This window comes from Diceros bicornis, chromosome 18 (assembly GCF_020826845.1).
Source record: "Diceros bicornis minor isolate mBicDic1 chromosome 18, mDicBic1.mat.cur, whole genome shotgun sequence".
Lineage (NCBI taxonomy): Eukaryota > Metazoa > Chordata > Mammalia > Perissodactyla > Rhinocerotidae > Diceros > Diceros bicornis.
This window is the reverse complement of record NC_080757.1, coordinates 21,229,533-21,256,418: the sequence shown is the minus strand read 5'-3', so window position 1 is coordinate 21,256,418 and position 26,886 is coordinate 21,229,533. Positions and strand designations below refer to the sequence as shown.

At 39.2% G+C, this 26,886-nt stretch overlaps 1 protein-coding gene across 4 annotated transcripts in view; it reads right to left on the bottom strand.

Moving 5' to 3' along the window:
* RHOT1 (ras homolog family member T1) overlaps positions 1-26,669 on the bottom strand; it is a 58,436-nt gene extending 31,767 nt beyond the window's left edge. Inside the window, exons 1-8 of one of the 4 annotated variants that reach the window (XM_058560335.1) lie at positions 26,474-26,669; positions 10,653-10,711; positions 8,602-8,683; positions 6,247-6,290; positions 5,874-5,927; positions 5,665-5,717; positions 1,909-2,017; positions 1,497-1,598 (exon numbers count right to left, since the gene is read on the bottom strand). In XM_058560335.1, coding sequence (XP_058416318.1) covers positions 1,497-1,598; positions 1,909-2,017; positions 5,665-5,717; positions 5,874-5,927; positions 6,247-6,290; positions 8,602-8,683; positions 10,653-10,711; positions 26,474-26,549 — 579 coding nt within the window. In that variant the 5' untranslated portion in view covers positions 26,550-26,669. The remainder of the gene's footprint in view (positions 1-1,496; positions 1,599-1,908; positions 2,018-5,664; positions 5,718-5,873; positions 5,928-6,246; positions 6,291-8,601; positions 8,684-10,652; positions 10,712-26,473) is intronic. The other 3 variants (XM_058560336.1, XM_058560337.1, XM_058560338.1) reach the window with 3 other exon arrangements.
* Between the last annotated feature and the right edge of the window lie 217 nt (positions 26,670-26,886).

The window sequence follows — 26,886 nt, the reverse complement described above, 5'->3', positions numbered from 1 at the left end:
AAATAAAAAGACAAATAACTCAAGAAATGGGCAAATACATAAATGGCCAATAAGCATATGAAAAGATGTTGAACATCATTAGCCATCAGGGAAATGCAAATCAAAACGAGATACCATTTACATCCACTGGGATGGCTATAATAAACCAAAAAAAAAAAAAAGGGAAAATAAGTGTCGGCAAAGACGTGGAGAAATTGGAACCCTCATACAGTTTGGTGGTTCCTCAATAAATTAAACACAGAATTACCATGTGACCTAGTAATTCCACTTCTAAATATACACTCAAAAGAACTGAAAACAGGTGTTCAAACTTGTGTGTGAATGTTCATAGCAGCTCTATTCACAATAGCCAAAAAGTAGAAACAACTCAAATGTCCATCAACAGATGAATGGATAATAAAATGTGATACATCCATACAATGAAATAGTATTTGGCCATGAAAAGAAATGAAGTACTGACACATGGTATAACATGGATGTACCTTGAAAACATTATGCTATGTGAAAGAAGCCAGGCACAAAAGACTACATATTATATGATTCCATTTGTACTAAATGTCCAGAATAGGCAAATCCAGATAGACAGAAGGTTGATTAGTGGTTGCCAAGGGCTGGGGGGAAAGGGGAATTGGAGTGACTGCTAATGAGTACAGGGTTTCTTTCTGGGGTGATGGAATGTTCTGGAATTAGATAGTGGTGATAGACACACAACTGTGTGAATATACCAAAAACCACTGAATTGTATACTTTAAAAGGGTGAATTTTATGGTATGCAAGTTATATCTCAATAAAAAAATTAACTTTAAAAGTCTATGGCAAAATATCATTAAATTTTACATATTTCTTTTTTTTTTTTTAAAGATTTATTTATTTATTTTCCCCCCAAAGCCCCAGTAGATAGTTGCACAGCCTTCTAGTTGCTGTATGTGGGACGCAGCCTCAGCATGGCCGGAGAAGCGGTGTGTCGGTGCGCACCCGGGATCTGAACAGGGGCCGCCAGCATCAGACAGCGCGCACTTAACCACTAAGCCACGGGGCCGGCCCCTTACATATTTCTTTAAGGAATTACCATCTCTTAGCTATGAAACCAAAGACAGTATTCAAGTTGATTACACGTTGTACCCATGTCAAGTACCTACACAAGTTTTTCATGAGTGTGTGTTTTTTAAGTTTGTGGATTTTATAGCAACAAAGCAAACAGACCATTAGCTAAGCCTTTGGACTTTTTGTTGTTATTGTTGCTAATTCTTCTGTTTGTTTTAATGGCATTTCCTGAAATAGTATTTGACCTGGAGTACCACCTTCAGTATTTAATGTGAATGTCTGTGAAGAAAAGTACCTAGAAAATGTAACAGTTTAATAAGTAATAAATTTAAATTTCAGCAGTTTACAAGAATACTTAAGAGTTACTAAAAATCACTATCATACTAGAGTTACTACTTACACATTTCAGCCCCTACTAACATAGACCTAGGAGGTAAGAGGGGGTGGGTTACCTCTTTCTCCTCTGGGCAGTACAAGGGCCCTGTAGGATGAAGAACAGCTTTCTGTGCATAATAAAAGAGCTCTGATATGTTCTTCAGATTTTTTGCTGAACACTGGAAAAAAAGTTAAAAATTTTACACTCTGAAAGTAACTACGAGAGCTAAAAACAATTTTTAAACTATCAATATAAAGTAATAAGGTCCCTTGAAGAAACTGAAAAATGCATTTTTCTTAGTGTATATCACAATATGATTGTCTACCAAGAGCTCAGAGGCCAACTCCAAGTTCTCTGTTTTATTTGGCTTATATGACTTCACAAACAACAGAAAATTTATTCAATCCCACATCTCCCCTCCTATTCTGAACCTCAATTTAGTGACAATTCACCAACAGGAAATTTTGAAATCAAATGATAAGGCATACCTCCACACAGGTTTCTATTTCTGTGTACTGGTTCATAATAGGAAGAATGGTCTCCATACTACTATAGTCCACCAGATCAGATTTGTTCCCAACCAATATTAAAGGCAGCCTAAAATAAACAAGGCATATTGTAATAATAAGAAAGGCAAAAGATAGATTTATATTTCAATACATATCATAACCCATTCTAACTAATAAGCTTTACTTAATCTCCCCAACATGAACCCTGTACTGTAGTTAGCTCAATCCCCCTAGCGAGCATGTTCATATTCAACAAATATTTACTGAGTACCTATTATAAGCCAGGTACTGTTCTAGGCTTCAGGGACACATCACAGACAAGGTCCCTACAATTCTAATAGTGAAAATCAGAAAATGAATAATAAGTAAATAAACAAACAAGACACTTTACAATTCCGTAAGTGCTATGAAGGAAATAAACGGGGATACAAGATAGAGTAAGGGGAGGGAGCTAATTATATATGGTAATCAGGGGAAAATCTCTTTGACAAGGTGGCATTTGAGCCAAGGAGTGAAGGATGAAATGGAATCTGCCACGTGGCAAGCCAGGGAAGAGCTGGCTGGGAAGAAGGGACAGCATGTGCAAAGGCTCCAAACTGAAAAAACACCCTGATTAGTCCAAAGAAAAATGCCAGAGTGGCTGGAAAGTACTGAACAAAGGGGAAGAGGTATGAAATGGAGTTGGAGAGAGGAGCAAACGCCAGACACGTGAGGACTTACAGCTGTAGTGAGGACCACAGGCTTTATTGTAAGTGTAAACGGGAAGCTACAGAAGGATTACAAGTGGGTGAGTGACATGATCTGATGGACATTTTTTTTTTTTTTTGGTGAGGAAGATTAGCTCTGAGCTAACATCTGTTGCCAATCTTCCTCTTTGTACTGAGGAAGATTGGCCCTGAGCTAACATCTATGCCCATCCTCCTCTATTTCGTATGTGGGTCACCACCACAGCATGGCTTTATGAGTGGTGTAGGTCTGCCCCCAGGATCTGAACCTGTGAACCCTGGGCTGCTGAAGCAGAGCGCACGAACTTAACCACTACGCCATGTAGCTAGCCCCGATGGACATTTTAAAATGCAGTCATTTGTTATCTTTTAGAGATACATATTGAAATATTTACAGTATGATATGATGTCTCGATTTGTTCAAAATGATCCCAATGGGAGGGGTAATAAATTAAACAAGACTGGCCATGAGTTGATCATTGTTGAAGCTGGATGACAGATACAGAGGGATTCATTACACTATTCTCTCTATATTTGCATATGTTTGACTTTTTCCAGTAATAAAAAGTTTTTAAAAATGTGGTGGCTTGGATTAGGGCACTGAAGATGGAGAAGAAGTATTCAGATTTGAGATATATTTTTAGAAGCAGAACTGATGGGGGAGCTGGTAGATTAGATATGGAGGTTGAGGGAAAGGCAGAAATCAAAAAAATATATAGGTTTTTGGCTGGATAAAATGGGTAGATCTCCTAAGACTGAAAAGATTGAGAGATTTTTGGGAGGACATGGAATTAAGGATTTTGTTTCAGACAAGTTAAATCTGACGGGCTTATCAGAAATCTAAATGCGGATATCAAGGAGAACTAGCCTAGTGGCGAACTGTTATCTGCGCATCCTGCAAGAGAGCTTGGAGGGAAAGCAAACCACCCTGATGGAACTCCAGACTGCAATAGAAACACTTGCAAGCATTTATTTACTCCCCTGGTGTGGTTATTACACATTAAAGGACTGGCCCACTATATAACCCAAAGATAGATTCCTAACAGAGCCAGGAGGGTTTCCAAAGATATAGCAGTTTGCAACCAAAGGTGTGCTCAGAATAACCTAGGGAGCTTAAAAAAAATATACATGTCCAAGCCCTACTCCAAAACTACTGATTCTAAAACTCTAGGGGTAGGGCAAAGGCATCTATATTTTTTTAAAGTACATCAGGTGACAGTGATGGGCACCCCTGATTAAGAAGCACTGTGACAATGGTCCAGGGAAGTCCAGGAAGAATATACGTGTAATAAACATAAACTTAAAGTATGAGGCCCAGGGAAGAAGGTATTGGAAAGTGTAAGGTCTATATAACAAAGAAATAGACCACCTTGGGACAATTCAACCACAAGAAAAATAAGTATGCTCATACGATTCAGGGAGGAAAAAAATATAACTACACCTGAGGAAGCTCAATTAGATCTTCAAATGTTAAAAGCCACTTTCAGATGGTACTAAAAGGGCCACGAAACTAAGGACAGCATTTTAGGAAGCTGTCATAGTAAAGCCAAGTTTTTAAAATTCAGTGGTAAACCGCCTTCTCTGAAGAGTCCCTCCTGGAAATTGCTCAAGTAATCAGCAAGAACAGCAGGTGTCAGGAGTTCCAAGGCAGCCCTGTCTAATATACCCTCTGTGATGACGGAAATGTTCTTTATCTGCACTGTCCATTACTGTAGTCCCTAGCCACAAGCAGCTATTGAGCACTGGAAATGTGGCTAAGTGTGTTCGAGGAACGGATTTTTAGTTTTATTTAATTTCACTTGATTTAAAGTTAAATTGTGCAACTGACTAGAGGCTACTACACTGGACAGTGTAGCTCTAGAGGGTCATTCTCTTTCTACCTTGTCAGTAAAAACCATGATAAAGAGGAGCCATCAGAGCCACAAGGCACAGCACATACAACACCATCTCAGCCACAAAGTCTCCCTCCGTAAATATCTGAGACAGGGTCAGTGACCACATTCATCTGTTTAGAACCAGATCTTTAGAGTTTCAAGGCACAAAAATGCCCAACTAAAGGAGAAGTCTAAAAAATTAAGTAAAGGACCAGATGTGTATAAGACATAGATTAGTCTGATTTCCTAACATTTAAAAAGACACAAATGCTTCATAAATAAGATGTTCAATTAAACAATACTGCAAGAAAAATGTTTTGTCTCCATTTTGACTTAAAACCCAAAGTATTTATACCCAGAACTACCATTCTGCTCAGAAAATTACAGAATGTGTGTTCTCTTGCTTTTCCCCATCACACATATATCTTCCAAAGAATTTCAAAGAAATTTCCCTGTATGAATTCCTAAATGAGGATCTCTAGAGTTTTTTTAGAGAACTTATAAAGCACTTACACATCCATTATTTCATTGGATTCTCAAAATAACCACATGTAGCCAAGACAGGTATTATCTTCATCTTCACTTACAGATGAGGAAACTAAGGCCCAGTGAAGTCAAAGTCTTAAAGCTTATAAGTGGCCAAGCCAGATTTCAAAGGTTGTTCACTTTCCTCCAAGTCCTGTGCTCTTACATACACCACACGGTAGGCAATCAATGACAAGGGGGATGCCATTCCTCCTCAAAAGGGCATCTCAAGAGAGAGGGCACGTACAATACAGGTGAAGAGGAATTCTAAAGCTGAGACTTTTCAAGCAGCGGTTTGAGAAAGAGAAATGTAAGATTAATTATCAAAATATTTAATGTCTGAAATTGTGAATAATCAAGAGTATCAGAGCTCTATTTTCTGCTTGGCTATCAAATATATGTGCTGCCTCAAATAATTTCTCCCAAAAAAGGTGTGTGTGTGTAAACAGAGAGAAAGATCTATAGATAAAGCAAATGTGGTAAAATGTTAACAACTGGTGGATCCAGTTTAGGCTTAGGCGAAGGGTTTACAAATGTTCGTTGTACCATTTCTTGCAACTTTTCTGCAAGTTTGACATTTTTCAATATACAAAGTTTGAGAGAAAAAGTACCTGCTGTCTTTGTCTGTTCTTTCATTTATGAGAGGAATCCATCGACTTGTTACCTAAAATGAAAATTAACAAGAGCCAAGCCATGATGAGGATCTTCTTTGAAAAATACTCTGCCTTGGGACTCTTAAATTTCTAAATTGAGGATCAATTTCGAAAATGCCCCCACTGAAATTAAACTAAATATAGTGGAAAAAGTCACACATTCATACCTTATCAATAGAATGCTTGTTGTTAACAGCATAAACTATGCAGATGACATTAGCCTACAAGAAAAATTAACAAATTAATGGTGTTTTGAAATAATAAATAGGTAAACAGTAGCATTTAATTACCAACTAGTTAATATATTTGGGCCAAAGGAAGAACAAAATTTGACAACTAAAAAAAAAAAAAAATACTTAGCATTCCTCTAAGAGGAAAAAAATTCCTAAGGACTTAACAACAAAAATACATACTCAAAGTCAGTGATAACAAGAAAGGATTGAAAAAGCCCTCGTGGTAAACGACAGGATGAAAAAGGGAGACTCAGAATCATCACTGATTTCCCACAAAAAAAAACTACAACTATTTTTTTTAACTCACCTGTGATATTTCTTGATGAAGTTGTTCATCACTCTGTTCTGCTTCTACAAACGACAAAATGAAAAAAAGTTCTGTATTTTTAAAATGTTCATAAAAACTAATGGCCAAACTAAATAAAATCTCTGTGACATCCATCTAACATCCCTCTAAACATCCCTCATCCCTCATGACACAATGTAGTGCCAGACTAGGTGGCAAAGACAAGGGCAAGCCAGGGGAAGGACAGAGTGGAACTACGATAAGGAAGCTGGCTGACACTGAAAGACAAGTCTAAAGGGGATAATTCAGGCATCAAAGAGCAGAAGGCATCGTGTGATAAATCTAGGCTGGCATCTGATCCAGAGTTGAGAAGGGTCAGGAAAAGAGATCAGAAACCCAAGCTAGAAGACTGGGTGCTGAAGAGTCAGAAGCCCAGACAAAGAGCCTATACACAAAGGGTCAAAAGGCCACGGGAGAGTCTGGGCAATACAAGTTCAAGATCTAGATAGCAGATATGAGTAATATTAACCAGGCCCAGAAGCAAAACTAGAGCATGACAATGAAGAGCCAAGGATTCTCTAGCACCTATCTCTAGCTAGAACTGGTCTCAATGGGTGGATGTGCCTATAAGCCCAAGGCGCAGGGGATACGCATGATATAGCTAGCATGAAGAAGTACACAAATGATGAGCAAAGCAACTACCAACATACTAATTTACATCACCTTACATTAAATGTGTTTCCCCCCAAAAATGCCTGTTATTTCTGACAAATAACGTAAATGAGTTCAATGGTATTTATATTATGCTAAATAATTGGTCGTATTTTTAACATCTCTTCATGTGATGAATAACCAATGGGTTAAGGCTTCAATTCTAATACTGAAGTGAATCTAACTTTGCGGCTACACATATTGGAGAAAAAACAATTCTGCAAATAAAGCTAGTTATGAGACTGACTGTAGCAGAAAACACCCAATCCCCTCAGCGTCTCAGACAGGACCGTGCAGTACAAATGCAATGCAAGCCATACATGCAATTTTTAACTTTCTAGTAGTCACCTTAAGAAAAGTAAAAAGGAACAGGTAATATTACTTTTTTATTTAACCTAAAATATCAAAAATATTAAAACTTCAACATGTACTCAAGAGAAAAATCGTCAATGAGCTATTTTACATTCTTTTTTTCACACTACGTCTTCTAAATCCACCTGTATTTCATATTTACAGCACATTTCAATTTAGACTAGTCACATTTCAAGTGTTCAGTAGTCACATGTGTAAGACTGCACAGTTCTAGTCATTCCTTTTTAGGATACACGGGATGCCAGCTTGCAAATCAAAGTATTACCAATGTAGTTATACCCATTTTTCACAATACATTTTATTGTTTTGAGCAGTTTTAGGTTCACAGCAAAACTGAGTGGAAGGTACAGAGATTTATCATATACCTCCTGCCCCCACACAGCTTCCCCCATTATCAACATCACCCATCAGAGTGGTACATCTGTTACAACTGAACCTTTTTTTTTTGAGGAAGATTAGCCCTGAGCTAACATCTGTTGCCAATCTTCCTCCTCTTTTTTGCTGAGGAAGATTGGCCCTGGGCTAACATCCATGCCCATCTTCCTCTACTTTATATAGGATGCCGTCAAAGCATGGCTTGATAAGCGGTGCATAGGTCTGCGCCTGGGATCCGAACCTGCGAACCCTGGGCTGCTGAAGCAGAGCGCAAGAACTTAAGCACTACACCACCGGGCCGGTCCCACAATTGAACTCTTTTTAAAAAAAAAAAAAAAAGTTGCAGAACAAAGCAAAATAATTTAACGATTAAAAAGTAAGTAGTAGTGTGTAGAAAATTTTTTAATGATTAAAAGCAATACAGATACATTGCTATTATCATATAATGTAATCAAGCTGACAACTGTTTTAACTATTATTTTATTTGGGACAAAGGCTGACAAACTAAAGAACAATGTAGAACCCAACAAATTCTCAAATTCAGAACTCTTTTTACATCATCAGAACGTGCCTGAATGCCTGATAACAAAATTAACCCAGAACTTCTCTCTGCAAACATGCCAATTCAAGGAGGGTAATGATTTACCTCCTACGTGTCATTTACCACCCCTCCTTCCTTTTCATTATTATAGAACTCACCTTGTAAATTAGGGACAGACAACTGCAAGATGGAGGCTTTAGGTGGGGGTGTAGGGTGGGGTTTGGCAGGGAGATATAAATGAGACAAGAATAGTAAATGATCATTTACTGCTAGAGAAAAAGGAGCACCCCTCTCTGAATATTTTTTCAAGCTCAGTATCTTTTCTGAGGACTATTAAATTAACCCTACAGCTTCACCTACAAGAGGACATTCATTACCTGAGTAATCTACAATGTGTGTCGGAACTCTCTCGGGGGTGACATCAGCTGGAATGGTGATTTCTTCTGCCCGGGGAGGAACCTTCATTTGAAAACAAATATAGAAAAGGAAAAATCCTTAGACATTATCAATCAACCTTGTTAACAGATTATGTAGATGTATCTATATATTAGTCCCTTTCACCCATATCTGTCCTTACAGGTATTTGTTATACTTTCAAATGCTTATTTTTGTGCTTTACCACAGATGCAACTGATATTAAAACCATACGATAAAACACTTCTTAAAAAATGTACATTTCTACCTGTGTGGGCAGAGGACATATTAAGGATACTTCAGAGCTGATGCAGCCTAAACCAATACTTAAGTTAATTCAGTCTTTCAAACACTAGATTTTTTTTTTTTTTTGGTGAGGAAGATCAGCCCTGAGCTAACATCCGTGCTAATCCTCCTCTTTTTGTTGAGGAAGACCGGCTCTGAGCTAACATCTATTGCCAATCCTCCTCCTCCACCGCCCCCCGAAAGCCCCAGTAGATAGTTGTATGTCATAGTTGCACATCCTTCTAGTTGCTGTATGTGGGACGCAGCCTCAGCATGGCCGGAGAAGCGGTGCGTCGGTGCGCGCCCGGGATCCGAACCCGGGCCTCCAGTAGCAGAGCGTGCGCATTTAACCGCTAAGCCACGGGGCCGGCCCAAACACTAGATTTTTAAAGTATGTTGTTTTCATGCTGTTTTGTTGAAGGCTTAAGTTACTCTACAAATGAGGAGCTATGTTAATTCAAAAGAATCTTCAACTAAAACAATAAATCAACTAAAACAATAAATTATCAAAATTCATTTCTTCTAGAAGATAACTGATTAGCTACATAAGCCTTATGCTTAATGATTCCATTTTTTAAGAAGACTGTACGATTTTTTAATCAACTAAAAACCCCTTATCCACACCCAAGAGGACCACGTTAAAGTGACGATTCTAAACTAAGTTAAACTATCATAGAAAACTTGTAGGTATTATACCCTGAGTGATAATAATTAATGTCACGGATGCGACAAACTACATATGAAAATTCACTTCACTTCACAAATTAAGTAATTACTTAACCATCTTAAGAGGGAAAAAAAAAGCAAAAGAAATAATGGTTATATAACCGTTGTTGAAAACATACCACATAATACCTCAAATTCCTATCTGAACAATGAAATTACATAGATATTCCTAAATAAACAAGAGTAAAGAAAGGGTAAATGCAAACTGTGGCACTAATAATACCTACTATGTGAAGAGAGAGAATAAAAAGAAATAATTTTCATTCTATTTGCATTGATCCCATTCCCCATAACAATATCCTAACATAAGGCCTTAGCCAGCAGTCCCTCATACTGAAACTTCCAAAATGTAAATAAATATATTGCCACTAGTAATAAAACCACCTTACTTTTGGTGGCACTCTACCATTATTAAGCTTATCTCATTTGAGACCCACAACAATCCTTTGAGATAGGCAAAAGTGGAATGAATTAGTTTCTTCATTTGTAAAACGACAAAGGTGGATAATATTAAAGGTTTTCAAATACATGTGTCAGAATCCTAGTGGTTCCAATGCCTCAAAGACTAGAGAGTGTCAGGTGGAATGCAGGGGGGGATCCAGACCTTTCACCCTAACTTCAACTAAAGGAATGCTCATCCATTTCATACTTTGGGCTTATGAGTAACATTTTATTTTTCAGAAAGGATTACACAGTTTAGATAGTCTCTAACGTCCCTTTCAGCTCTCATTTTACAGATGAGACAACTAAGGCACAGAGATGACAAATGTCTTAGCCAAGGTCAAAAGTAGGAAATGCAAAGGACTTAGGTGAACTCAGATCTAGTTTGATTCTTTCTCCTACACTATACTTCAGGCATGGCTTATATAAACTAATATAAGCCTTTTTAAAACTCACAACTGTCAGAAAGGAAACACATGCAAAAAAGGACAGAATTTACTTCATTTTAACTCAATTTTGATAAGTTTTTAAAATTTTAAATATAAGAAATCAAAATGTTTACCTCTTCTGGGAATTCTTCACTAACCAGAGACATAATCAGTGATGTCTTCCCAACTCTAGCTGTGAAAATAAAATAATTACTTTAATAAAGTGTTTGGGTTCTACACAAGCACAAATTCAGCAACCACTCAGGAAGGTCTATTATTTGTTAGCTAAAATCAGAGGCATCCAAATTTACCAAGTTTTAGTACAATACTTAAAGTATATGTCTTTTTTTTCTGCTTAGAAAAATTACAGTCATTATATAAAACAAAAAATTACCAAAATACATAAAAGTAAAAATCTCTCATACTATCTCCCATTAACAACTTAATATATTTAGTCTCTCAGATTTTTCCTAAACTTATATTTACATATTATAATAATTTACCACAGTGGAACCACAGTATTCATACTATTTGCAATCTTCTTTTATCACTTAATTATGTATTTGGGCAGTATTCTATGTCAATATATAAAAACCTCCTGGGAGAGGGGAAGGGAAAGTTATTATTTAACAATACAGAGTTTTTGTTGGGGATGGTGAAAAAGTCTTAGAAATAGAAAGTGGTGATGGTAATACAACATTTTGAATATATTTAATGCCCCTGAATTGACACTTATAAATGGTTAAAATGCTAAATATTGTTTTGTATATATAATTATTTTTGTGTGTGTGAGGAAGATCAGCCCTGAGCTAACATCCGTGCTAATCCTCCTCTTTTTGCTGAGGAAGACCAGCTCTGAGCTAACATCTATTGCCAATCCTCCTCCTTTTTTTTTTTTCTTCAAAGCTCCAGTAGATAGTTGTATGTCATAGTTGCACATTCTTCTAGTTGCTGTATGTGGGACGCGGCCTCAGCATGGCCAGTGAAGCGGTGCGTCAGTGCGCGCCCGGGATCCGAACCTGGGCTGCCAGTAGCGGAGCGTGGGCACTTAACCGCTAAGCCACGGGGCCGGCCCTGTTTTGTATATTTTATCATAATTTTTGAAAACAGCAATAATAAATCCACTTTATATTAACATTAAAAAAGCCTCTGACATTTTTTGATAGTTGTATAAGAATCCATTGTATGATGTGTCATAATTTATTAATGTAATTCCTAACAATAAACATTATTCAAGTTTTCACTTTAATAAACAATGCTGCAATGAGTATTTCCACAGGAAAAATTCCTAGAAGTAGAACTCAAGTTAGCATGCATGATCTTTTTTGTTTTTAATAGATATTATTAAATTATCTCCAAAAAAATAAACTAATTTACATCCTCACCAATAGAAGATCAATGTCTATTTCTGTACATCCTTACATTCTTTCTCTTTTAGGGTATCCTATTCAAAGCGTTAAAGCAAAAAAAACTTGCCTGTTACATTTTCTAATTCAGAAATTTTGGTGTTTTTTTTTGGTGAGAAAGACTGGCCTGGAGCTAACATCCGTCGCCAATCTTCTTTTTGCCGAGGAAGACTAGCCCTGAGCTAACCATCTGTGCCCATCTTCCTCTATTTTGTATGTGGGATGCCGCCATAGCCTGGCTTGATGAGGGCGCCCGGGATCCGAACCTGCAGACCCTGGGCCGCTGAAGCAGAATGCACGAACTTAACTATAACTACTATGCCACGGGGCCGGCCCCAATCTAGAAATTTTTTAAGGCACAAACTTAAAAATCTTAATTTTCATTCTGAAATTTGACTTCCTTTCCCATCACTTTCTCATCACATAATTACTATTGTTAAACATTCTACTGCTTATCAACTAAACCCTTCTGTGAGTCTGGAGGAAAACAGTCCACCTGCTATTAATCTCTGCCATAATAGCAAATTAGTTTCCAAAAGTAAAGTCTAAACATAAAAGAACTGGAAAATTTTAAAGTTAAGTCACATTCCTTTCTTAAATGACTAAAAGAAAAGGTGACTAAAAATACAAGTCTCTGGAAAAATAATGAATGGCTGGAAAGGAGAATACTGGTCAAAACAACTCAGGGGGTGTCTTGTGAGCAAGCGAGTGCTGCTGGTGGAGGGACAGACTAGATGGTTGACAGATGTCTTCTAGCTCTGATTTCTGCGGATCTTTTCCCCTGAGTTGTGAGAAAGCTTGAGCCTTTTTCACGCGGCTGACAATCAGATAACATTTCCCTGAGTTCCGACCATATCAGTGAATCCAGAGCCCATCGTCACAGAACTGCTAGAACCTAGCCATCGATGTCAGCTTATCCAGCTCTCCAGGAACTTTCAGATGAGGAACCTGGGATCCACAAACAGTGATTTTCTCAAGGTCTCACTAAAAGATTAGTTGCAGACCTAAGAGAATAACCCATCTCCTGATGGCTACGCCAATGTTCCTTCTCTTCCTCATGCCATACTTTAAAAAATATTGTTAACACAAACAAATAATACAAAAAAGGAATGGTGACCCCTAAAGTCAGCAAGCACCGCATACACAAATACTACATAAGTTAATTAAAATATTCACTGATTCATTGGTGACTAATCCAGCAGCTCTGGCTCAATTTTTTTTTAAGTTATTTTGAGAAAATTTCAGACACAGAAAAATAGCCAAAATAACACAAAGGAGTCATGTCTATCCTTTAACCAAATTCCCCAAATGTTAACATTTTACCATATTTGCATATCATTTTCTCTCTCCATATATATTTTATACCATTTGAAAGTAAGTTGCAGACATGATGCCCTGTTACCCTTAAGCACATTAGTATGTACTTCCTAAAACACAACATCATTCTCTTACATAACCACGGTGCACTGTCAAGACAAGGAAATTAACACCAGTATAATACTATCTAATCGATAGACCTTATTCACATTTCACCATTTGTCCCAATATTATCTTTTATAAAAAAGAAAAATCGTTTTTTTTCTGTCCAGGAGCAAATGTTGCATTTTATCGTCATGTCTCTTTAGTTTCTTTTAATCTGAAGGAATTCCTCAATCTTTTTTTATCTTTCATGACTGTAACATTTCTGAAGAATCTAGCCATTTAATTTGTAGAATAGCCCTCAATTGGGTTTGTATGATATTTTCTCATCATTAATTTCAGATTTTGCATTTTTGGCAGGAATACCCAGGAAGTGATATTGTGTCCTTGGTGCGTCACGGCAGAAGGGAGATGATGTCGATTTGTCCCATTACTGGTGATGTCAGCTGTCATCACTTGGAGGAGGTGGTGTCTGCCAGGTTTCTTCACTGTAAAGTTATTATCTTTCCCTTTGTAATTAGTAAGTATCTTGTGAGGAGATACTTTGAGACTATGTAAATGTCCTGTTTATCACTAACTTTTGACTACTAGTTTTAGCAGCCATTCATGATTTTTGCCCGAAACAAATATTGCTGTAGCGGTTGCTAGGTGGTGATTTTCTATGTCTATCAATCCTTCTACATTTCTTTGCAATTTATTGTAAGGAAAAACTTTCCCTTCTGATTCATATCAGTATGGTCTCATGGATTCTTTTACTATTCTATGGGTTAAAATCTATTACTGTTATTATTTGGAGGTTCAAATTGTTCCATTTTACTTTGAAAAATGACATTTATGTAGGTGTAAATCAGCATGTACAATATGATCTCACTTTATAAATAAATATGTATTTGCAAAGAAAAAAACCTGGAAGGATATACACACCAACAGTGGCTATCTCTGAAGTAAATGTAATTTTAACTTTCTTCTTTGTGCTTTCCCATATTTTCCCAATTTTCTACAATAAACATATATAATTTTTGCTACTAGAAAAGGTCAACAGTATTATTTTAAAAGTCATTTTTCTGTAGTAAAAATTGGCATGTTCTAAATTTACAGAAGGCAACTGAAATTTACCTAAAGGCCGACATGTTAAATGCATTCTTTCATCCCTTCAACAAGCATTTCTTGAGCACTTCTATACACCAGGCACTATTCCAGGTGCTGGGGATACCACTGATCAAGGCACTAGGTCTTCTCTACTTTTACATTCATGGAGATTATATTCCAACAGATATATGAAATTTTCACCAATAAAGAACACTCTTTCAGGCCAGCCCCGTGGCTTAGCGGTTAAGTGCGCAGGCTCTGCTACTGGCGGCCTGGGTTTGGACCCCGGGGGCGCACTGACGCACAGCTTCTCCGGCCATGCTGAGGCCACATCCCACATACAACAACTAGAAGAATGTGCAACTATGACATACAACTATCTACTAGGGCTTTGGGGAAAAAAAGGAGGAGGATTGGCAATAGATGTTAGCTCAGAGCCAGTCTTCCTCAGCAAAAAAAAAGAGGAGGATTAGCATGGATGTTAGCTCAGGGCTGATCTTCCTCACAAAAAAAAAAAACACAACACTCTTTCTACACATCAGGATAAAAAGCAAAAATTCAACAACTGTGGCCCTGTTTGATTCCCCCTTCCTCTGTACTTAGCATACAAGTTCTGTCAGATATTCTTTTGAAATTTTTAATATTCATTCCTTCTTGTTCTGTTTCCACTTTTCCCTAATTACAGTACTTTTACTGAAACAACTCCCAGTTCCCAACTTTCTACCCTCTCTCCAGTCTCTCCTCTCATTAATCTATCAACAATACAAATGCTAGTCCATCTTTCTTACACATTTTTTTCATTTTCTAACTCACCCAATCGAAAGCCTTCCCTGACTCCCAATTACCTACCACATCAAGGTGAAACTATACTACTGGCCTGTGAAATTCATGCATAATTTAACCCCAGCTCATCTATCTTTTCTCATTTCCCACTATTTCCCACATACATGATTTGCTCAAACAAGGCCATTCTCCTCTGTATAAGCACAAACGAGCCATGATGAATCCTGCCCCTCACAGTTTTCTTCATCTAAAATATCATTCCCTCTCTCCCTTCTACTCTTCCAAATATCAACCATCTCCCAAGGACAGCTCAAATTCTACCTCAGCCCTAAAGACATCCCAGGGCCGCTGGAGCCCTCCCCTTCCTCTTTTAAACTACTCCTGTGCCACATAACTTACACCACACTGTTATGATTATAAGGTACATATTTAACATGTATGAGTCTACATTAACACAGTAACCAAATATTTGAAAATGCTTGGATAATGAACTGAATTTTCTAATTTGTTTTGTTTTGTTTGTGAGGGAGATCGGCTCTGAGCTAACATCTGCCAATCCTCCTCTTTTTGCTGAGGAAGACTGGCCCTGGGCTAACATCCGTGCCCATCCTCCTTTATTTTATATGTGGGACGCCTGCTACAGCATGGCTTGATAAGCGGTGTGTATGTCCACGCCTGGGATCAGAACTCACCAACTCCAGGCCACCAAAGCGTAGCACACAAACTGAACCACTATGCCACCAGGCCAGTCCCCAAAGCTTTTCTTAAGAGCAACTGAAGAGCTGTGAATAGTAGGTAACTGCTGAGGCAATAAAAAAAAAATTCTAAAATTACCTTGTTCAATTAGTTTTTAGTAAAAAATAATTAATGTTGAAATATCAAACAATATTAAAGGAGGGTGTGATATAATAAAGAATACATCTGGCCTTTTCCCCCAATTCCTGGCACAGAGCTTCAAAATCCCTTGGAATTTCCTGAGTGATAGGAGTGTCTATTGTTATGGTCTCTTTCAATCATACTTGGCTTTATCCTAATGAGGCGACTCACTAGAGGGAGGGGAGGACCTAGATAGTTTCAGGATGGAGGTTGTTTGCCAGAAAAGCCAACCATGTGATTAGAGGGTCGGAACTTTCAGCCCTACCCCAAAACCTCCAGGGAGGAAGGTGTGTGTTCTAGAAATTGAGTTCAAGCACGAAGCCAATGATTTAATCAATCACACCTACATAATGACACCCCATATAAAACCTGTGGACAGCAAAGCTCTGGGGAGTTTCCTGGTTGAACATATCGATGCACCGGGAAGGCAGTGCACCCTCACTCCATGGGAATAAAAGCTCCCGCACTGGGGACCCTTTCAGACCTCGCCCCAGGTACCTCTTCATCTGGCTGTTCATTTGCATAATCCTAAGTATAGCACTTTCCTGAGTTCTGTGAATCATTCTAGTGAATTATCGAACCTAAGGGGGTTATGGGAAGCCCCAAATTTGTAGTCAGACTGGAAGAAGTGTGGGTAGTATGGGGACCCCACTGGCAGCTAGTGTCTAAAGTAAGGGTAATCTTGTTGGGGACCTTGCCTTTTAACTTGTGGGATCTGATGCTAGCTCAGGGTAGTTAGCGTCAAAACTGAAGTGAACTGTAGAACACCTAGTATCAGAAAATTGTAAGAATGTAGTGGGCAGAAGAGTTAAGTGTTTATAAAAAGAAGTTATAGCTCAAAAAACTGAGAGACACTGTAAAGACCTTCTATCCAAGAATGTGAGTTCCACTCAAGCACATTTGCCCCCTGCCTGGACCAAAATAGGAAAAACACCAGAAGAACGTATACAGAGTATTAACTTATGCTTCTAAATGACCTATCTTTCTTATGCAGACTCCTACTATTAGTTCATTTGATAAGTATTTACCTAATTGCCCTCTAAATACAAAGTCTAGTCTTAGATACTATGTGGGGATAATATGGAAAATATATTAAATAAGACAGATAAAATTGCCATAAAAGAGGTATGGATCAAGTGCTATGTTCAATCGCTCTATTAAAAAAAGGGAAGGGGGCAGGGAAGGGCAGGAAGAAAAGGAAATATCTACTTCTCCCAGAAGTCTCTAAACATAGTAGAAAATCAAAAAGCTCATAAAAGAAATCTATACTTTGGTCTCTAGCAGGAAAAAATGAAAACTCAGTTAAGACGTGCGCTCTTAAGACAGTATTGCGCGTGTGTAATACCTAGCCAACCTTCCAGCATATCACCAGTGGTCTCCTGAAGGACTTCCTGGACCTCCCTGCTGAAAACCTGACATTTCCTACCAGCTACGGAGCATCTCCAGGAAGACTAAGGAACAAGTATTTCACTATCACCCACGGGAAACTCGACAAGGGCAGGGAACGTGTCTCTCTTGTTCACTGTTGAATCCCTAGCTCCTAGCACATGCCCTGAGTAAAGGGAGCTGCACAGCTTAGTGGCTGAGAGCACAGATTTGAAATTCAGGAAAGTGGTTGGTTACTTCTGAGGGAAAGAGAGGGAAATGCAATGGGGAGAGGGCTTCAACTGATTGGTAATGTTTTATTACTTAAGCTGGTGATGGGTATTTGTTATATTATTCTTATACTTTTTATATATATATTTCACCAAAAAAGAATACAGGTTTTGGAATCAGAACCAGATTGAAATCTTAGTTCTAGCACTTATTAGCTATGTTTCCTCAGGCAAGTCATCAAGTCTCAGTTTGTTCATCTATAAAATACAGTGCTGAACAGCTTCACAGAATTGGTGAGAGGATTAATTAAGAAGACAGACGTCTAATGCTTAGGACAACACCTGGCACACATTAAATACACGAATGGTAGTTGTGATGATGATGAGTTTGAATTAAAGGAGTTAAGTGAGCACTGGAATGGACGTGAAAATTTGGATTTGGGAACCAGCTTTGTCATTAACAGTATGACCCTGGTTGTCATTGACTCTCTCTGGGCCTCAATTTTCTCATCAGTTAAAAAAAAAAATTGGACTATATGCTATCAATGTTTATATTCTATGAATAATCTAAACTATCATGTAGCACACCTAAAAAACAGGCCTGTAATACATGAAAAAGTGCACATTACATTAGGTAACGTACCCTAAAAATGGCAGACATATCCCCAAATTGTGTCTGTTATCTGTTTTAATTGTGTGTGGGAAAGTGATTTGGCAAGAACATTCATCTATCTGTAAGAACAAAGTGGGACTCACCAGGCCTATATGGGGTCAGGAATTCCTAGAACTTGCTGACTTATATTCAGCATTTCATAACTTTTTCCTTAAATAACTCCTTTCATCATGGCCTTGTTTAGGGTCCCAACGACCCCAAACCTTCAGCTAGCTCAAGGTATTATTCATCTCAACATCCACAGTAGTCCATCCTAATTCCAAATGATTATGCACAATGGAGGCAAAACAGTTATCTTAAAATGAGCCAAGCCACCATCCTCTTATTCCAGCATCAGGAAACCGAGAACTTGGACCTCCTGTCTATTTTTCTCTCTTGGCAACTGATGCTGCAGAGCAAGAAGAATACATTTGGGAGAGAGCCCTAATAAGGTTCCTTGCAAAGAGTGGTGATGTCTGATTTAAGACAAATAACACACAGCAGAGCTCTCTGTGGATCACCAGACAGAAAAATGAATCTGCTGTGATGTCCAATCAAGTCCATCAGACTCCATACTTTATGTAATTTATTTTAGTACGTAGTATAACTCCAAAGTACTTAAAGCAAGAAACTTTTAGAAGATCCAATGCCTGTACAATTACTGTGAACTTTGAACTTCTAGGCTTTTCTGGTCCCAGTAGAGATGTCAGCTTTTTCCCTAGTGTCTCCAAAATCCCATAACTACCACCAACACAGATGTTCCCAGAAACTTTTCCATTTCTGAAGAACTCTCCTGGATATCTTACACATCTCTACATTCCTCATCCTTGACCTACTATGAGAGAAACGGGAAAAATAAATCAGATACTCAGTAACTCAGATGCTCCTTGGTAACCAAAAGGAAAACAAGTCTCACTCTTGCTCGGTCCTTGAGAAATTTGCCTACCTTAAAACCCTTAAGACCTTGATTCTTCTCATAATCCCTTTTTCAGAATTACCTTTTTAAAATTTTGTCTATATCCCACCAACCCAAGGCCCTCACCAGTTTCAGAAGAAACTTATCTAACTTTTAATCCACAGCTCAAAATGTTAAACAAAATGGTCAAAATTAAGTCAGTTACCAACATTAAAATGCCTACCAGTTTCCAAGTTAAGGAATTTGTTGCTCCTTAATCACAATCACTCAGGATCCCTTAGCAAAATTCAGGCCTTCAACAGGTGTCCCGTGTTACCTTTAACGTACCCTCCCTCACCATAACCATTACAATTCATCCATTCTTCCTCATCTCTATTCTTAATACTGATCAGAGGGCTGGCCCGGTGGCTTGGCGGTTAAGTGTGCGCGCTCCGCTACTGGCGGCCCGGGTTCAGATCCCGGGCGCGCACCAACGCGCTGCTTCTCCGGCCATGCTGAGGCCGCGTCCCACATACAGCAACTAGAAGGATGTGCAACTATGACATACAACTATCCACTGGGGCTTTGGGGGGGAAAAAAAAACTGATCAGAACCCTTTTCCTGGCCATTGCCCCTTTCTGCTTTTCCCATGGACCCTCTACATCCCCAGGGATATTTTCAGAAGAGAAAGACCAACATTCTGAGGAAATTCAGATTTCTTCACAGCTCAGCTCATCAGGGCATTACTGGCTGCCTGTGCAGCAGCAGGCTCCTGCCAAAGTACAAACCTGCCACCAGGTCTACTGCAACAGGGCAGGCTCCAGACACAGGAAAGGAAACCCCCTGGCAGGAGAGGAGGCACTGTAAAGACTACAACAGTTCCAGAGCTTTACTTATGCATGATCATACAGATATACAAGACTGTGGTACCAAAGAATGGGAATAATTCAACTGAAGTTATTTATATTGATACTACCTTTTAGAGTGTGATATTTTTATTTATTCATTCATTCATACCCTGCCTTATCTGTTAAAGAATCTGAGGCAGTTTAGCACTTATTATGATAAAACTATTTAATTCCATCTAGTTTCTTTAGTTGTATAAATAAAAGGCCTTTTAAAAAGCAAAGAACATGAATCTCTTCCACATAAAAATCCAAGAGCAATTTCCTTTTTTAAAAAAAAAACTTCAAAATTAGAGCAAGAGAGACAGATTACAGTGAACTTGGGAGAAAATGAGCACATTTCCATTAGTATCATTTTGGGTTTCCCTCTGTAAGAGCAGTGAAATGATAGCTACTTTAACTAATAAAGATTACACAGATGTGATTTAGTTAAGAAATGCTTCAGTGAATCTAAACTAGGGCTTTTTGCTTCGCTCAAGGCCTACCTACCTAACCTTGAGTAAGACTACCAAAGAAGCAGTAGGTTTAAAATTAAAATAGGCCACTTTTGAGCTCATTTTGAGAAATAAATGAGTGCCTTAAAGATACGGGAAATATTTTAGAATATTAAATTTTAAAAACTATTTAAATAAGCCTACAATCAAAAAGGTCCCTTAACAATGGCAAATATGAGTATAAACACTATATATTTTTAACTGCTCCAGAAAATAAGAATTATTTCCATAAAGGAACAAAATTTCAAGCTCCTCTCTAATTATTGTACCAATTAAATTTTATATTTAATATAAATATAATATATAATAGATATTTGATAATACAAGTTTATAATTAATACAAATAAATTTAATGAAATATTATATATAAATTTTAATACAAATATATTTAATATAAATATTAATATGGAGGACAAAAACATTATCCTTTGTTAGCCAGCCATCTGATGGACTCTATTTCCTCTATTTTGTCTGAGAAATATTGAAGTGATCTATAAAAACAAAAAGCACAGCCACAATTATCCCGAAGGACAGAAGGCCTTCTGATTCAGTTCAACACAACATGCCATAGTTCCGTCTGAGACTCCATACTTCTAAGTAGGTCATCCATGGGAGACATAATTCACTATAGAACAAATTATCTAGATTATCTTTGTCTTTTCATGACATCTTTTGAACATCTAGTTCTAAATGACAGCAAATTCCTAATATTCATGAAGCAGAAATAACATTCTGTGGCTCCAATTACCACCCTACCAGCCATATTGGCTATTTTTCTTGATAACAACACAGCCCATACTTCAAGTGGCAAAGAGACCTACTCCTCATTTTTATCTGCTTCTTTATTAAAAAGCCTAGTTGGCTCTTCCTAAGTTATTCTAATTAGAATACACTGGGAGAAGAAGAGTGACTACTGAGTTATATTTTTAACTGGAAAACTTTAGCATTTGGGGAAACAGCTGAGCATTGTTCCAAAGGAAAATTTGACTGACCATATGCAGATGATGTGGGCTGCAAAAGGACAAATGCTATAGTCTACCCCCTCCTTCAAACAAGATCAACACTAGCGCCAGAGGAGCAAAAAAGACAGTGGAGAACAGGTCTCAACACATATGTGAGGATGATGTAGAATAGACTCTCTATATGAATAGAATAGACTACGTAGAATGGACTCTCTAATGGACTTCAGGTACTAAACGCAATTGAAACTGGAGCAGTGTAATCGTCAAATATCATTCTAACGAAGACTAGAATGGAGAGCAACGTGGCTTTAAAAGGACTGTAGAAAGTTTTCTTTTTTTTTTTGTGAGGAAGATCAGCCCTGAGCTAACATCCATGCCAATCCTCCTCTTTTTGCTGAGGAAGACCGGCTCTGAGCTAACATCTATTGCCAATCCTCCTCCTTTTTTTTCTTTCCCCAAAGCCCCAGTAGATAGTTGTATGTCATAGCTGCACATCCTTCTAGTTGCTGTATGTGGGACGAGGCCTCAGCATGGCCGGACAAGCGGTGCGTCGGTGCGCGCCCGGGATCCGAACCCGGGCTGCCGGTAGCGGAGCGCGAGCACTTAACCGCTAAGCCACGGGGCCGGCCCAAAAGTTTTCTTTCTAAAATAAATGTTAGCTTATTCCTGAAGTCTCTTTGACTCTTATACCTGGTTTAGAAGACTCTTTCCCCAATCTCTTCAAACCTCTAAGATGACCTCTGGCGTTTCAAGGAGAAGCTGACTTCTTTTGACGACTATAATTCCTGGCAGCTAAGACATGGAATAGACTTGGCATTCTCATTATAAGTCATTGGTCTACTTTATTGCCAGAACACAGGAACTTCCTAGACAAAACAAAACTGATGACATGGAACAAGAGACTGAATGAATGCTGCCCCTTCAAATCCTAACAATAACCACAGCAGACTGGATTTAAGAAAGGAGAACGGTCACGTTTTTAGGACTGAGAGGAGTGGTTTGGAAAACAAGGAAAGTCTAAATAAATGGAACTAGCTTGAACTCACTCATTCTTTCATCAACTGAGTGCCTACTTTGTGCCAGGCCTATTCTAGGCTCTGGGCATATAGCAATAAACAAGACAAAGCCCCTGCTCTCATGGAGCTTACTTTCTAGCCCATGTAACAAAAAAACAAGTGAACAAATACACAGGGGAGTGGGGATAATGCCTGGGTCAGGGCATTCTTGTAGAGAAAGCAGTGAAGGAGAGAGCAGTACAAGAGCAAAGCAAGGGCCAGATTGTGAATGACTTTGTAGGCCCGTGTTAAAAAGTTTGGACTCTATTCTAAGTGAAAGTAGAAATCACTGGAGAATTTTAAAAATGGGTAACAGGATCTGAGATATTTTTTAAAGATGACTCTGCCTGCTACACGGAGAATGGACGAAATTAGAAGCAGGGAGACCAGTTAAGGAGATATTACAAAAACCTAGGCCAGAGCCAATGGAGGCTTGAACTAGTTTGGCAGAGGTTTCGATAAACTAATCAGTTAGACAAATCAGGTAAAAACTATCAGATTAATTTACAAAGAGGATAACAGTTCCACTTGCTTAATGAATTTGACCAGTAGAAGAAAAATACAGCTAAATGTAATTTAAAAACAAGGCTTCACTAAAACTATCTTGTGTACTTTTAATGTAGCTACATGATTTAGATAAAAGGGTAACAAGGCTCATGCTAATTTTATTGTAACAAGGATATTTGCTAAGCAAACTAATGCATATCTAGTTAAATACAAATTCCAGCCAACAAATCTGACCATGAAAAATCATAACCTGAAGAACTACGTTTTGTGTGGTCGCATTTTTAAATTTTTGTTTTGTTTAAAGAATGGTGATTGACTTTTGATTTGGCCTGAATGGTATTCAATATGTTCAATTAAGACAAGGTGCAGGGCCAGCCCCGGCAGCCTAACGGTTAAGTTTGGCATGCTCCACTTAGGTGGCCCCAGGGTTCAGTTCCCAGGTGCAGACCTACACTACTTGTCAGTGGCCATGCTGTGGTGGCGGCTCACAAAAGAAATAGAGGAAGATTGGCAACAGATGTTAGCTCAGGGTAAATCTTCCTCAGCAAAAAGAAGATGGGCAACAGAGGTTAGCTCAAGGCAACTCTTCCTCAGCAAAAAAAAAGGACAAGGTCTAGATGATATTTAAAACACTTGGTCTTTCTCTGCAAATAAATACCTTAAAATTTATAGACAGCCTAGCTTCTCTGATCTGAGCACTAAATAGACATTAAGCAATTAGTTAGCATTAAAGCCTGGATGGATCAAAATCCAGATTCTGGATGGGCCAAGAAAAGATCCATTTCACCTCCAGAGTACAGTATAGGTTTAGCCAACAGAATGTTGAAACCATTCACAACTATTTCGGAGCTTCAGTGAATGCAGCTGCTGCTGTGTGGTTCAGGGACAGATACTAAGAGCAATAAAACGTACTGAAGCAATAGAGGAGGAACAGGCTGCACACCAGAGATGATGCTCCTTTTTCTTTGCTTTTCCCAGTCCCCTTCTTTGCTTTTCCCAGTCCCCTTAGTTAACCATCTTAAAACTACAACTGAATTACTATCACTTTTTCCTAAAAAAGTGGTTTTCCTGATAAATCCGTGTATCAGACCAGTATTAAAATAGCCTTGGTCACACTTATGTTTACCTAGCATTTAAAGCACCAAAGCTGGGCTGAGAGCTGTCAAATATTTACATTAAGTCTCAAACACTAATGCTTCAAACATTTCCCTCCAAAATACCAGCCTGTAATATAACTAAAATTACATGTTTCAAATAAGTATAACTCTAATATTTTTGTGAATTATATATATATATATGTGGTAGCTGGCCTAACGCTTTTGGTATCACCCTTTTTAAGAAAAATGTCTTCCTCAAAAACTAAGGCTTTCTCTTGTGTCAAGTTTCTCCCTATGATCAAAAAACTCTTGCATGTACACATTTACCAATTCTCTTATTCCCTTTCATTTCTGCAGAACATGGCTTGTAATTTTTCTAACAAATTTTTAATCCTTTTATCTATTTACAAATAAGTAATACTAACATTTTACCTTAAGTGTCCTAAGGCTAATAATATATCTTACATATGTACAGTATTTCTATTTAGATGTTTTACAGACTACTGATTATATGTAACCGCTACCTATATTCAAAACTAAAACCAAAACACAAGATTTTTGCTTTTAAAAAATTAGTATTAAAAATTACTATACTATAAAACTATTTTATGATACTGTTAAGGGCCCTGAGCTAACATCCCTTGCCAATCTTCCTCTATTTTGTATGTGGGCTGCCGCCGCCGCATGGCCACTGATAGATGAGTGACGTAGATCCACGCCCAGGAACCAAATCCCGGCTGCTGAAGTGGAGCATGTGGAACTTAACCACTAGGCCACCGGGCCAGCCTCAAGGATCAGTCTTTTAACCGGGTCATCTACTCACTTTCTCTATCTTGTCCCAAATTCATCAGCATGAATCATATGTTAAATAACACCTTTCTAAACTTTGTCAAGGAAGTCCATGCAAAATACAGATTAAGACACAGTTATAAGGGCTCAAGTTCACAACTGCAAACCAAAAAGTAAACTGTGTCTGGCTAAGCTTACTTCTAAATTCTGATTCTAAAGGAAGATTTCTCCAAACAGCAGGTGAACAGAGATTTCAATGAACATCAAAGAACACTACAGAAGAGGGTAAAAATGTCTTAGCTTTCTTCCTTGGGAGTGCATCACAGTGCCCTGGAGGGGCTACTCTAAAATGGAATGGGGTTTAGAATAGAATGCTTCAAAAACAGCAACGGCGGAGTATTCACTAACGTACTTTAAAACAAACAACCCAGTCCCTGCCAGCCCACTTTCTTCTTATTTTAGTCCTGCCCACTGAGTCATGTAACTCGCACATGATATCAAGAAGTCCCTGCTGTTCCGTCCCCAAGTCAGTGAACAGAAGGCATTTCTCCTTTATTATATCTTCAAAAGGTGAAATCTAAAAATCTTTAGGGATCTTATGTGTCTGCGTGTTTGTTTGGGTCTCATGTGTGCCTGTTGTTATTTATAAATTAATTACCAAGTAGCTATGGAATAAATAATGCTTAAAAAGAGAAAAAAAAATTAGGCTTTAGGGTAACAATAATTCTCTCAACTGAATGACCCTCCCCAGATAAATATTCATTCATTGAGCACTTGTACAACTTGCATAACTTGAAGTTGACACTAAATTTTTGAGGAAATATCGGGTGTCTCAGGAGTCATTCTAATTCAAAGTACTAGTATCGCTAAAAACGCGCCATGCCTTAACGTCAATGCCTATAGAGAGAGGGAAAACGGCGAGCGCAAAAAAATGCAGAAACCTGACCTTGCCCACAAGTCGAATAGTTCTCCACCCCTCCCCCCTGGCTTCCCCGGGAGCCGGTTCACACCATCCCAATTGGTCAGTCTGCCTGTTCCGGCACCTGCCTGGCAGTGACAAGGGAATCTGCACGGAGGGCGAAAGGGTCTGAAAGGAGGCGGCCTCGGAAAAGCCGAGGCCCAGAAGGAAAGGATTCGAAGAGGAAAAAGAGGAGAGAACCTTCGGAGGGATGAGGCCGAGCGGTCACAGCCTAATGGGGACCTGGCTTGGGACGACGACTGAGGGACAGGGGAAGGAGGTCTTAGGAGGGCGCAGGTGAGATAAGAGGTTGAGGGCCGCCTGCAGGCAGCCGAAACAGAAGAGCTAAGGCGCTGGGAGGCCTGGGGGCGCGCAGCGGGGAAAGCAGGGCTGTGAGGGGCGAGCAGGCCCGCGGCGGCAGGGGCAGGGGCGGCAGGGGCTGCGGTGGCTCGCGGCCCGGCGCGCGGACTCACGTTCTCCCACCAGCAGGATCCGCACGTCTTTCTTCATGTCTGCGGCTCGCAGGGGCCGGGCTCGGCCCGCAAGCATGGAGCGGACTCCTCTCGCCGGGAGCGCCCACCCCGCGGCGCCGCTCTCCCCGCGCTGCCGAGGCCGCCTGCCAGCCTCACCCGCCGCCCCGCCCGAGCCTCGGCCGCCCGGGGCCGCCGCACCGCCTCCTCCGCTGCTTCCCCGCTCGGGAGCCCGGACGGCGCCAGCTCCGCCTCCTCCGGCTCCGCGGGCGGCGGCGGCCGGCCGACGGGGCGCCGCGAGGAACAAGCGCTTTCAGAACGCGAACGCTCTCCCGGCCTGAGCAGCGCCCCCGCGGTTAGGCTAGCCGCAGCGCAGACCCCGGAGCCTCGCTCGCCCGGACCTGGGCACAGCCGCC